A 13,807-nucleotide genomic window follows, 5' to 3' on the forward strand; every position below is an offset into this window, starting at 1 on the left:
TACACGCAGAAAAGAGAGAATTGAAAACATACACGTTGTTCTGGGAGCTGCTGTGTGGAAAATGGAAATTCAGGCTTACTTTCCCCTTCCAGGCTTGCGTCGCTGGCTGGTCCTGCACTGAGACCCTGGCTCCCAGCTGTCCTCAGCTATTCACATTTTCTCAAGACACATCATCCAGGGTCGACAGAGATGAATAATTAAGTCAGAGGGATGCACTAGGACTTGTGAAGGTGACATCTGGGATATCAGGAAAGAGTGTTGCAACTCTTTTTCACGTTCAGAGGTCTGCTCCTTTTAGCGTCAAGCGCTTGGTTCATTTGCTGTTGTCACAATCGTTAATGTCATTAGCAGCTTCTGTGCTCTGAGGACGCAGATGGCACTAAGTGGCCTGAAACAGATTCTAGACCATGTGCTTGGCTATGAACTGCCTCATCCAAAACACAAGGCATCCAACACAATCCTCTCCCAACCCTCCAGAGTGACTGGACACGCAAGAGTTGTGCCCTCCTGGGCTGTGGGTTCATAGTCAAGTGAGCACTTGAGGTAGAGACTTCAGAAAGACTCTCCTACACATGCACCCTTCAACTCCAGAGCTTTGTGTTCTCCAGATGGAAGGAACAGACCTGGTGGCAGAGTCAGGGAGATTCTGTCACCCAGTGCCTGCAGCAAGTAATAGATACCAGCAAGCACATCAGACACAACCTCCATTAATTGCCTCTTAATAAAGGTCTTTAAAGTACATTAGTACTAGAAAGGCACCCAAGAAAACCTTAATCATGAGAGCAACTATTCATTTGGGCCAGGGCAGTGAAATGGGTTTATTACAGACTGTTCTTCAGACTCAGTCTGCCTCTATACTTAGAAAATGTCAATTAATTTATGGACATGGAGCTTTTATCCCTCTCCTGATAGCTGGCACATCCTCTCCCCATTTCAATTTGTTGGCTCACTTTCTCATGTAAAAATCAGAAGAAAAGGGGCACGCAGATCACCCTGGGAAGATATTGGTCAGACAGGGAGAACAGAAACTGCCCTTAATTGTCTAGGAGAGGGTCTGAGCTCAGCCCCAGCAACCAGCCTAGGCCTGAGGAACTCAGAGGAGCTGTAAGGCTCATGGTTATGATGCAGGTATAATTTTGCATAGTGCTGAGGAACTAGCTACAATTAAAGAAGATGACCATCCTATAAAATCTGTAGCATTTATGGCATTTTGAAATTAGAGAGGGGAACCCAGAACACTCACTGAACATTAGGAGAGCAGACTTCAGGCACATCTTTCTCATGATCACATACTCTCACCAAAGGCAGCTGCTCCTGTCAGTTCATCTGATTACAGGAATTTCCCTTCCATAGACTGCCTGTCTCGCAGTGCCTTTTCCTTTCCCAAGTCCGGGGAAACCATGGATGGTCACATTATGAGAAGGTTCAGCACTGAAAGGAAACTGGCTTCAGTTTCCTCTCCCTCTTCATCCTCTGCAACATCATCCTGCTGATGGGGGCTGTTGTGACCTCCGCAACTGCACATGGCCTCTCCAGCCCCAGGGTCCAGACGAGAGGTCCTGACACTTCACACACAGCTGACAATTGCTGTAACAGAGGGTTGCAAGGACAGGCAGCTGCTCATGCTATGAAATAGCTCTAAGCTACAAAGCTAAAAATTGATAACAGTTCCTTGAGAAATGATGCCAAAAATGCTCGGCGTAGCCGGGCCTGGACGTGGTTTGGGTTTTGAGAATGATTTTAATAGGTGGTCCCCAGTTCTCAGCACTTTCAGCCTGCCCTGAGCACTGACTGTGTTTCTCTGTTCCCACCGGGCAGGATTACAGGGTGAACATCTTCCTGCGACAGCAGTGGAACGACCCACGGCTGGCGTACAACGAGTACCCTGACGACTCCCTGGACCTGGACCCCTCCATGCTGGACTCCATCTGGAAGCCTGACTTGTTCTTTGCTAATGAGAAAGGGGCCCACTTCCATGAGATTACCACTGACAACAAGCTGCTGAGGATCTCCCGAAACGGCAATGTCCTCTACAGCATCAGGTGAGGTGACTCCGTGGGAAGAGTCCCACGGGAAGGACAGGGCTGAACTCCCACTGTTCAAGCCCAGAGCATGATGATGGATAAAAGAAATTTAGGAGGTTTTAAGGTGGGAGATCACACAATTAGCAATGTGGTGGGAAGGAACCTCTGCCAAAGCATATTGAGATAGAGGGTTGGTCTGGGAAGGAATCTAGCTGATCTTTACATTTCCAAGTCCAAGAACTTAGGCTTTTCTCTAGTAGATTCCATAACATCCCTAATGTAAAATTACTTGAGGTATTTTATACTAGCACAAGCCTAAAACCAACTGTGCTCTGTGAAAACTAGTAGAAGCTCATGAAAACTGAAGCCTTTCCTGACCAAAAAGGAAAAAAAAGGGAAAATGCTAAGTCGGGCTCCATGGCCTTGTCTCAGCTTAACTCTTTGCAGTTATCCCTTTATCACTAAACCCAAGAATCCATCAGTGGAGCTGAACTAATTGCACTGATTTTCCCGCAGAAAATCAATCTGATCCCCCACCTTCACTTCCGACCCCATCCACTCTTTATTTGAAACCAGTGAAACTAAGATCAAACTTCATGAGCATACACAGAAAAAGTTTAACTCTATACTGAAGACTTTTTCACCTCATGTGTAATGTAAATTTGCCTACGATTCGCACACCCCATCTCACACTGCAGTTCCCAGTGGCAGCCATGGGGAAGAAAAAAAGCACCGTGGAGCCGTAAAATGGAAAATAAACACCTTAATGCTGCAATTTAGACAACCTCCATCAAACATCAAGGTGGTTCCAGCCCAAAGACCAGCTCCCTGATGGCCAAAACAATAAGAGAATTGCCATGTGTGTCAGCTGAATGTGGAAACCTCACATTTCTTAATTTCTAAAACCAGGCAGGTAGTAAAACTGCCACCAGCAACTTGGCAGTGAGCATGGTGCAGAGTCCTGTTCCAGGTGGGTCTGCAGGAGCACAGAGAGGAAATACTGGGTCACCCCAGCCCTAGGGTTTGCTCTGCAAAACAGAGCAATGACTCAGCAGGGGACATGGCTGAATTGATCACTGTTTCCAAGGCAAAAACTTGAAAACAGCTTCAGTTCTTGTTTAAAAAAAAAAAAAAATCAACTTTGCTATCTCGCTCATGTCCAAATGAGAATATAGGTTTCTTTATATGTAAATTTTCCTGCGAAAATGAAAAAGAAAGAGCACAATGTAAATGCAAATTTTCCAAAAGGAGAAATAGTCATTCCCCTCAAAAAAAACCAAAAAACTCTCTTAAGTGCTCTGGCATTTTCTAACTGGCTCTTGGCTACTGCTATTTGCAATAATCAAACTCTAGGCAAGGCATTTATAGGAAGATGGACTTTGTCACATCTTCTGTCCCAACATGCCTCTAAACTCAAGCAGAGAATTTCTTCCACTATAAGCTTTTAAATTAAAGTATCTTTCCCCTCTGATAAGTTTCTTGTAGGTCTGATGATAGAAAAATTCAGTTTCTGTCCCCTGGGTAGTTCTGCTATTTCTACATCAAGGCAAAAAGCTGAAAACCCTAAACACTTCAGGGAACAGCATTTTCAACATTATCAAACCAAATAACACAAGTCTAACTATCTGAAGCAAATCATTCAGTATCAGCTTGTTGAACCAAAGAAACATTTTAAGCATAGATCATGGTACAGGGCAGCACAGCAATATACCACAGAAAATGCAGGCTGCACCTAGCAGAAAATGAAGACAGAAGTAGAGGCCTCTAGGGGCTCAGCAGGAATTCAGGAAGATACAGAAGTTCATATTGACTTAGCACAGGGCATTTTCCCTGCAGAAAATCCCACTGAAGTCTCTCTTTCCCCCCATAGAAGCATATAATCTTGAACAAATTTCTTTTTGGTTGTTTGGGGTTTTTTGGTGGGTTTTTTTTTGGGGGGGATGACACACAAATGTTCTATTCATATATTAACAAACAGTCCCAGCCTCTGTAAATGTATCTGGGGGCCCATATATTGGGCTTGGATTTGCTGCTAATTCAGACTGTTGAGAACCTGAGGCAAGAACTGAAAAGCGAAGCAGCAGAACTGTTTGGTGTGGGAACATTTTGTTCTGCACAGTCTAAAACAACATTGCAATGAAACACCATCTGCAGCAGGCGACTCTGCTGGGAATCGTACCACAGACCCAAATGCTCAGCATTTCTGATGCTTTCCAACACCACGTGTGAGGACACAGGCAGGGAAGTGGCGAATGATCAGTCACTGCCCCCAGCACACCAATGTGTCTCAGGCAAGGTCCCAGCCTGTTTGCAGCACTGGGTGTCTGAGGGGGTTCACTCCTCAGCAGTACCACAAACTGCTTGGCATTGCCTTGTGCTCTCTTCTCTCCTCAGGATCACGTTGACTCTGGCCTGCCCCATGGACCTGAAGAACTTCCCCATGGACGTACAGACGTGCATCATGCAGTTAGAAAGCTGTGAGTCCTGTGCACATCCCCATTTTGGAGAGGACACAACCTGTTTTCCCTCCCCCCCTCCCCTGCCATCTCCTTTCCCAGGTGCAACCCACTCCCAGTCCAGCCTTCACTGGGGTCTTGTTCGAGAACCTCTTGCTCAGGATTTTCCATTCATTCAGCACATGTGACATTTTCTAGAGAAGCCAAACCTTAAAAGATCCTATGCAAGGAGCCCTGGCTTGCTTGTATTTACACTGGCCTTTAACTTCAGAGGAGAGAGGTGAAAGTGCTTTCAGTTGCATTTTGTGTCTCTGGATGAACATCTGCCCTTTGTGCATGTTGCTTATACCAAAGGAGGGAAAGACGAGGAGCTTCTTCCAGAGAAAGAGGTCGAGTTGGCAAAAGTAGAAAACAAATTCAGCAAAGCCCAATTCAAGGAAGAATGTGATTTATTGCAGACAATTCATTGCAAACCATTGCAGCTCCACTGCAGGTCATCACCTTGGTTCTCATCACATGCACAAACAGTTTTGCCTCAACCCAAATCCCATGCATGACAGCATTGCCAAGGAAGGCCAGGACACGCCCCTGCCTCCAAGCACAGATCTCCTGCACAACACTGTCCCTTTCCAGATCAGTATTTAATGTGTTTCACGTGGTGTTTGTCCCCTCCTCTCGACAGTTGGCTACACAATGAATGATCTCATCTTTGAGTGGCAAGAAAAAGGAGCGGTGCAAGTTGCCGACGGGCTGACATTGCCTCAGTTTATCCTCAAAGAAGAAAAAGACTTGAGATACTGCACAAAGCACTACAACACAGGTCAGTGGTGTTTTCCCTTATCTGCTGGGTTCAGTAGAGAGGAAGTTAAGGTTGTGCATTTGACAGAGTCTCTTGCTGTGTCTGATGTCACTCAGCTGATACAAACCTTGTCCTACACATCTAGGGACAACAGACACAAATAGGTATGTTGCCAGGAAATATACACATATATAACCAATGAAAAGCTAATGGACACAAATGTGTGAAATCCTCTTGTCCCCAGTAACATCTCTATCAGTTCAAGGGTGTTTGATCCAGATTTTCTCTCCCAGAATCTTCTTTTGTCTTTGAAACTTAAGTGACAAAGGACATACTGCCAAGAGCTTTCCTTGCTATGTTAATGTTCATAGAATCACAGAATGTTTGGAGCTGGAAGGGATCTTAAAGATCATCCAGTTCCAACTCCCCTTCCACTATCCCAGGTTGCTCCAAGCCTTATCCAACCTGACCTTGAACAATTCCAGCAATGGGGCAACCACAGTTTCTCTGGGCAACCTGTGCCAGGGTCTCACCACCCTCACAGGGAAGATTTTCTTCCTAATATCTAATCTAAACCTTCTCTCTTTCAGTTTGAAGCCATTTTCCTTTGTCCTGTCACTACATGCCCTTGCAGAGCTGGGCAACAGCTGTTCATTTCCTCCTCCAACAAGACTCTGGTTCTAGGCAATGCAAGGAAAGTCCTCAGACACTGGCTGAAATCAGGAGGCTCACTGTGCCTTACCAGTAATCTTCCATGCATCTCCTGTCCTCCTCAGGCAAGTTCACCTGTATAGAAGCTCGTTTCCACCTGGAGAGGCAGATGGGCTATTACTTGATCCAGATGTACATCCCCAGCCTTCTCATTGTCATTCTCTCCTGGATCTCCTTCTGGATCAACATGGATGCTGCCCCAGCTCGTGTTGGCCTGGGGATCACCACAGTGCTCACTATGACCACACAGAGCTCTGGTTCCCGAGCATCACTGCCCAAGGTAGGGGGCAAATTTATCCTCACCAGGGGCAAAACATGCACCTTCTGGGGATTGCATATAAGTGAATCACCATGCAGATCCTCCTGCTCAACACAAGAGACATAAGGGCAAACAGACTAAAATCCAATCCCATCCTGAAAAATTCTAGATTCTCTATGACTAGCAGTAGAACTTCCCCTTAAGATTCAGCACTCACCACAGCTGCCAGTAGCCAGGAGCACTGTACCATACAAACCCCTGCAACAAGCCACATGGATATGCCCTGTACATTTTAGCTCTGTATTAAGCTGACCATCATACTTTTATAACAGTACTGAATTCCCCTTTATGAAGGGCCTCCATTATGATCAGAGTGGATTACTAATTTCCTTGTACATAAAAAAGCATAATCAAAACATGGGCAAATTAAAACTGCACCTGGTCTCTTAAGGAGCAATAATTCTACAGTTTCAGTGAACTGATAATACATTCATGTTAGATGAACTAGATTCTGGTATCCAAGGGCAGATCATAGCTTGGTCAACTCCTTCCAAAGACCTTGGGAGTAACACGTAAAATGGCAACAAAAAGGAATTTGAGTGAAGAAGACAGCCCATCTCAGTCTCTTTTTCTGACTCCTAGGTGTCCTATGTGAAGGCCATAGACATCTGGATGGCTGTGTGCTTGCTGTTTGTGTTCTCTGCACTTCTAGAATACGCTGCCGTCAACTTTGTGTCTCGGCAGCACAAAGAGCTGCTCAGGTTCAGAAGGAAGAGGAGGCATCATAAGGTAATACATAAAGCATGAAGGACACAGCTGAAATCTCTCCCAGCAGAACACCATGGTCATCTGAACCAGTCCACGAGCTCCCAGGGAAGTTCTCAGTATATGATCAGATGTTAGGGAGGCTCACACATCAAAAACCAGGGTTACCTCAGTGCATTGTGTCTGTTCGAACAGCCTGCTGACACTGGGGGTCCAGCAGGCTGGTTTTCGTTAGCCAGCCAAGTGGTCTAAGCCAAAAGAGTTGTTCACAACAGAACAATTCACACAGCAGTGTTTTAGTCTGAGTTCTCCTCTTCAGAAGCTGCAGCCAGGGCTGGGGGGAGGCAGGCAGAGAGGTGTGAGGGATGCCTATCAGAGAACAGCATCCCCCCAACAAGACAGCCTGCTTTAGCCTGGAGGTAAGTGACACCTCTTTTGTCTCTGTCATCTCCGTGTTCAAAAGCATCTGCTTCTCAGACTGACTGCAAATTCCTCTTGGAAGGAAATAGCTTTATTCTCAGCCTTAGCCTCGCTCCATGCTTTCCTGCCATGACTGATGCCAATCTGAGCGTGCCTGCATTGACATGCATCTCCTGCAGCCTGGGCTCTACTGGCTTTTAGGCTGAGGTGCCGCAGCAAAGACTTCACCTCACAAAATACACTAGAAAGAAACACAAAGGTGGCTGTGATCACAAGGCTGAAAACTTAAAAATTTTCCTTAATTAACTGGTAGAATCAGGAAGGCGTTAGCAGATTTTCAGCCTGAGAGGCTGTCCTCAGGTTATCATTAAAAAACAGTATGTTTGCTAGGAAAGAAAAAAACAAAGAAAATTTTGCTGATGAAAATCTCAAGTGAGCCCCTAGGTGACCACCAAGGTCTGCCTTAAATATTCCTTGCAGGTAGTTGTCTACCCTCTATTTTAAAGAGTCTTCCACAACCCATCCCATCCAGAGACCTCCCTCCATTTCATTGCTTCACTGTCCCAGCCTTTATAAGTCTTTCCCAAGGTCTACCCTGTCCTGTAGTAGTTCACAGTGTATGCTTGGAGAACTGCCACCATTCCAGGAGGAACTGGGGGCTGAGGAGCAGGAATCCCTGGGTTTTTTTGTAGGTTTTCCTCTCTCTGCCTCAGTCATCCGATGTGTAAAACAGGAGGTAACTGTTCACTTGTGCCCAACACAGTCAGGTCCATGGAGGAAAAGCATGCGACAAATGCAAGGGAAAAGAAGTAATAGATGAAATCATCAGCACCCATTGACTTTGTCTGACCAGAACAAGGCCCTGCCATCCCAAAATCAGTGGAGGTAGTTCTGGTTCAGAAGGTGCAGCCCATTGAATTGAGCCAAAGCTAAAGCCACCCATATGGGTGCCTCATAGTTCTTTTATCTCTTCATCTGGATTCAGGCATCCTGTCTCTGAATCTGTGCTGTTGTATGCAGATCAGTCTGTTGATAAAACAATAAAGAGAAAAAAAGCCACTAATACACAGACGAGTTAAAGAGATATTTGCCAGAGCTGTTCCATTGAACACAAGGCTGCTTGTACACTCCCTGCCCAATCTCACAGCAATTTAATTGGAACAAAGCATAAACAAAAACACTTGCAAAATCGAAATGAACAAGGTTTGCAGGCTCATCAGAAAACTAAAAGCTGACTGCTAATATGCAAATGGGTTAGTGCAGCTGCAAAGAGCCTAATTGCTCTGTCCTGATGTCCTGACTTGTCTGGGTAGCTGTGCCTGGTTTAGGCATGACATGCCAGACTAAAAACAAGTGAGATGTTGCAGTGGTCCATGTTTGTGGAGGCTGCTATGGAGAGGACAAGCCCATGCCCATATTTATTAGGTCTGCATCAAAACCTACTGGCTATTCTTCACAGCTCAGTGTGCCAGACACTGTGCCATGGGCTGGCATTAATACCAGAGAATCCAGAAAAATCTGTTTCTAGCTTTTGCCAGTTAGATGCAAGGTGCTGTCTTATCCTCATCATTAGGAGACTTTCTTCCTCTCTAAAAAACCCCAACAAAACAAACAATCTGTTGCCAGGTTTCACTTGGTCCTTTCCATTTTTTGAGCCACCTCTTACCTTCTTTCCTCTGGATTAGATCAGAGAGATCAGCTAGACAGCTCTCTCCAAACCCATTATGCTGTCTATATTTACTGGGGCACAAGGGGAGACGTAGGTAGGTCCTGGCACGTAGGGATTGTAATGGTTACACCTCTGTGTTCAGTAAAACAGGGCTAAATCATTCTGAGACACCAGCAAGACTTTCACCAAAAAAAAAAAAAAAAAAAGTATTTGCCTTTAACTTGGAAAATAAATTCATTTTTTTCTTAATAATTGGCACTACCATAAGCAGCCATGTCTTGCCACCAACCCACAGAAGGGCACTTCTGTTCCTCACCTAAAAGTTGGCTTGTGGGAAGGGCTGTGGGGCTGGAGGGGTCCCGTGGGCAGGCAAGCAGAGGGCTGGTTGCACGCTGGCTGCAGAGCTCTTTTCCTGGTCAAATCTTGGCTCCTGCACATCCATGTAACTCTGTAGGAAGTCTCACACTGTGGCTTCAACTGCGTGAGTTACATGGAGCCCACTCCTTCTGGGCAAGCTGCAACTGCACAGGCAAAGCAAAGAAGGTGCTGGTAGGAGGGGGGTGGGAGGGAGAGGCAGAAGCAAAACAGGGGATGCAATTGGAAAAATTAAAGCAGTGCCATAAACCCTTCAATATGTCAAAGAGCTCAGTGGGGTGGAAGTCAGTGCTGTTCTCCACGGGGTGCCTGGATCCCCTGATTTGCATCTGTGCATCACACAACTGGCACCCCTCTATAAGGCTGAACTCCCAAGAGCAGGGGGTTTGTCCAAGGGGTGCTGAGGTCAGGGCGTGGTGGGAGCACCTTTCCCGTGCAGAGCAGGACCCTGTCAGCGGAGAGCCTTATAGCGAGGGTGCAGTGTCTATATCTCATTTTAAGTAGAGTCCCATGCTGAATCTGTTCCAGGAGGACGAAGCTGGGGAGGGCAGGTTCAACTTCACTGCCTACGGGATGGGACCAGCTTGTCTACAAGCCAAGGACGGCATCTCTGTCAAGGGCGCCAACAACAACAACACGGCCAACCCGGTGCCACCGCCGTCGCGCTCGCCCGAGGAGATGCGGAAGCTCTTCATCCAGCGAGCCAAGAAGATCGACAAGATCTCCCGCATCGGCTTCCCCATGGCATTCCTCATCTTCAACATTTTCTACTGGATCATCTACAAGATCGTCCGCAGAGAGGACGTGCACAACCAGTGAGGGGAGGGGAGCAGCCGGGAGGGAGCGAGCGATCCTTTATATATGTGCAATAGCAATGCAGCAATGCATGAATTTAAGAATGCGGCAATATCTACTAAAAAAAAAAAAAAAAAGAAAAAAAAAGGGGAGGGGGGGGCTGGGAGGGACTTTTAATCATGTGAACTGAGGGTGACTGGCACAGGGAGGAGAAAAGAAGCTCTTGATCTGGGGAGTGCAAGGGTGGGGGTTAGTTTTACAGCATAGGAAGGTTTGGATCGCTCCAGCAATCCAAGCAGTGTAATATAGTAATATATATTCATGCTTAATTCTAATGCAAAAAGAAAACAATCAAAAAAAAAAAAAAAAAGAAGATGAACAAAAAAAAAAAATCCTTTTTTTTAGCCTATTAACAGCTTAGATTCTCAAGTCACTGGAATGATTCATAATTCCATGTGCAGAAACGACCGCAATTATGCTTTATCTGACTTTTGCTATAGAAAGGCCATACCAGCCAAGCACGTGGGGGGAAAAAGCCCTAACAGAAGGGGACAAACACCTCAAGAAAATAATTCTATGCTTCTCTAGGTTTTGCACTTTGAAAACTGGATAGATGGGGAAACTTAAAAAAGAGGCTGTGGGTTGTTGTTTATTTTATATATTTACTTTTTTTAGTCATGGGTTTGCCGATCAAACACTTTGTGACTTTTGCACAGAGGAAAGCAAATACATTATCTCTCTCATCCCCACCAGAGAGCTTCCAAAGGAAACACAGGAAGGACATCAGGGCCTTCATCAGAAATCACAGGTACCTTCTGTCCTTTCAAACAACCTGGCAGGCTTCGAGTCCCAGGAGGCAGAAATGCTATTCAGAATGCTAGAAATCATGAAGGATTTTAAAAATAGGGTTTCTTTCATTTTTTTGGTTGGTTTTGTGTTGGTTTTTTTTTTTTTCCCAAACCCCTTTCTGCCATGTTTGTTTACAATGGGGGGATGGAAGTGATTGTATTTAAAATGTAGAGAAAACAGGCATCTTCTTGCCTTGTTGAGACAGGACCGGGCGTATGGCAATATTGTCGGGGGGGGGGGGGGGGGGGGGCAGGTGTGTATAGAGAGAGCAGCTCTTATTTTCAGACATTTCATAGCAGTAATATTAATAGTGAAGCTGGGCCGATGGACCCAAAACTCTATTTTTGTATCTATTTTGGTGCTGCATTTACTTTTAACATGGATGGGAAGATGGAGCAGGCTGCTTTGCCCCTCCCTGCTTTCCCGGCGGAGGCTGGCACAGCTTGGTGGGGATGGGGAAAGGGGGGAGGGAGGTGGGAATGGGTGAGCAAAGGGGTTTCCCTTTGGTCAAGTGGTAGCACACGTTGGTGTTGGTGTTTGGGGGTAGGGGAGAATGTGCCAAACACCTCTAGGGTGTGACTTGAAAGCCTGGCTTGGGGCCAGTGGGCAAGTTAAGGGTTTGGTGTCCCACTTGCCTCTCTGAGACCCTGAGTGTGAGCTGGCTGCAGCACCCAGGGTGGCTCAGCTGTGTTTGTTTGTTTGCACTTTAGTAAGGCAGGTAAAAGAGAGCACGAAGGAAGAGACAATCAGTCTGCACTGAAGCACTTGGGGTCAGGTCTGGATTAGGCACTAAACGAAGGCAGAGAGACAAGTGGCACCCAAGGGAGGTTGGAGTCATGTTCAGCCACGGGTGTCCCAACCAGCACAGCAAGAGGCAGGCATGGGAGAGGGCAGGGGAGCCCGGGACCTGTGAGCTGTCCTACACAGGGGTGGTGCCAAGTGGACAAAGCCCAGAGAAAGCCCCAGGGCTCTCTTGGGCTGGGTAAGGGAACTCCCATCTCCAAGGCTGCCAATTCAGCACCTTTCACCAGCACTAAATACACTTTATTTAAAGAGAGAGAGAGAGAAAAGAAATAAAAAAGAAAGAAACAAAAAAAAACAAAGGATAAGAATAGCAAGGGAAAAAATGGAGAAAAAATATAAAACCCATGGTGGTTACTGTGTGGACTAGGGCAAACGGCAGCATTTCCTAATATTCTGGCAAAAGCCAGCCTGCTTTCTGAGTCCCTTTGTGCTGCTGAGATAGGGAAAGGTCACACCACACGAGTGTGAATCGGTACATGAGCCCCTTCCCACCACTGGAGCAGTAGGAAACCTGTGGGCTGAGGATTTCTCCTTCCCCTGGCAGACGGTGCTTTCCCGAGCAGAGGCATCTCAAGCTGTTGAGCAGAGGCGTTTTTTTTTTGATGCTAGGACAACGTCCCGAGCCTTGGCTGGAGCCCAAGTCTGCTGCTGGCTCTGGGTTTGCTTGCTGAATTATTGAACTCTCCCGGCGTGCGCGCCGGCCGGCCGTGCCAGCTGCGGTTTGCGCGATCGCTTCAAACGGCGTGTCCTTGTCTGAGATGAAAGGCAAATCCAGGGAATTTCCTCTCCTGCACGGCAGCAGGGCAGAGTCGTGGCAGTCCGTGTGCCACAGCTCCTTCTTCATGCAGGTGAATGACTGCAAATTGCTGTCATTTGGGAAAAAAAGAAAAAGTCCTGCCTGGATGCCCAGACCTTGCACTTTGGAGTCTGGCAATCTGGCCGTGGTTCACAAGCCTTTGGTCTCCACAGGCTGCCCGGGGTGGCTCCCAGGGCACAGCCAGCTGCAGTGCTGTGAGGTTCCTTCCTGACTGCAGCTGCTCTAAGGAGTTGCCTGAAGGTTAAGGAATCCCATGAACCATCCTCCCACCCAACCGAGTTTTGATCCCACATCTCAAGGGCAAGAGCAGAGCAAGGAGAAGGAAGACACTTCCACCTCACTTCACTCTGCTCCAGCTCAAGAGTGAAGAATCCCATGTTCATCCTCCACCTACTGTTGCAGATGCAGTTACACTCACAGTTGCTGCTTCACTAGAGCTCCAGTGCCACTTCTTGGCACAGAGTAAGGCCAGAGGAAGGTAATTAGGAACTAAAAATCACCAGAAAGTTGCTTATGTTTCCTACCCATACAGAAGCACTTCAGCTGTTAGTAGAGCCCATGGTAGTTTAGGGGCTAAAATAAGAATGACAGGCTTACCAGCCTGCCTTTGCTTCCAGTTCAGCTCTGCCAAGCACTGGGCACATTTGATGCCCACCACAAGCAGCATTATTTTCTCTTCCTCAAGCAGTTTCCATTTGAACCATCTCCCAGCTCCAGGGCTGCCTGCACAGTGACAGTGAGCAGCACCCCAACAGGAAACACACAGGGATCTGGTAAAGGTGTGACTGTGCTGAGATAACTGTCCCAGGAATGTCCTGCAGGAGAGTTTCACCACATAGGCAAGACTTTAGACTGTCCTAGGAGCCTCTGGCAAGTCTGTGCAGTTTTCAAAATCAAACATTTTTCTCCATTTGTACTAGGTTTTGTTTAGTCTCTGTATTGCAAAAGAATTCGCTTTGATAACCTATCTCATCTTCAAAGTAAGCTGCTTGGATAGTGCCAGCAATTATATTTATTAGTTAGAATGCACAGGGTTTGATATTGCAGGGTAGCTTCCAGGAATA

General features: G+C 46.6%; 1 protein-coding gene across 4 annotated transcripts in view; it reads left to right on the plus strand.

The window, feature by feature from the left end:
• The window catches only part of GLRA1 (glycine receptor alpha 1), a 38,090-nt gene extending 25,909 nt beyond the window's left edge, over positions 1-12,181 (plus strand). The window contains exons 4-10 of one of the 4 annotated variants that reach the window (XM_027899642.1): positions 1,819-2,042; positions 4,419-4,501; positions 5,163-5,300; positions 6,056-6,270; positions 6,892-7,038; positions 9,983-10,293; positions 10,949-12,181. In XM_027899642.1, the coding sequence (XP_027755443.1) occupies positions 1,819-2,042; positions 4,419-4,501; positions 5,163-5,300; positions 6,056-6,270; positions 6,892-7,038; positions 9,983-10,293; positions 10,949-11,276 (1,446 nt within the window). In that variant the 3' untranslated portion in view covers positions 11,277-12,181. Of the gene's footprint in view, positions 1-1,818; positions 2,043-4,418; positions 4,502-5,162; positions 5,301-6,055; positions 6,271-6,891; positions 7,039-9,982; positions 10,649-10,948 lie in introns of those variants that run through there. The other 3 variants (XM_027899643.1, XM_027899644.1, XM_027899645.1) reach the window with 3 other exon arrangements.
• The last annotated feature ends 1,626 nt before the right edge of the window (positions 12,182-13,807 follow it).

This window comes from Empidonax traillii, unplaced genomic scaffold (genome assembly GCF_003031625.1).
Source record: "Empidonax traillii isolate 1590-97213 ecotype Southwest subspecies unplaced genomic scaffold, ASM303162v1 scaffold680:size346369, whole genome shotgun sequence".
In the NCBI taxonomy this organism is placed as follows: domain Eukaryota; kingdom Metazoa; phylum Chordata; class Aves; order Passeriformes; family Tyrannidae; genus Empidonax; species Empidonax traillii.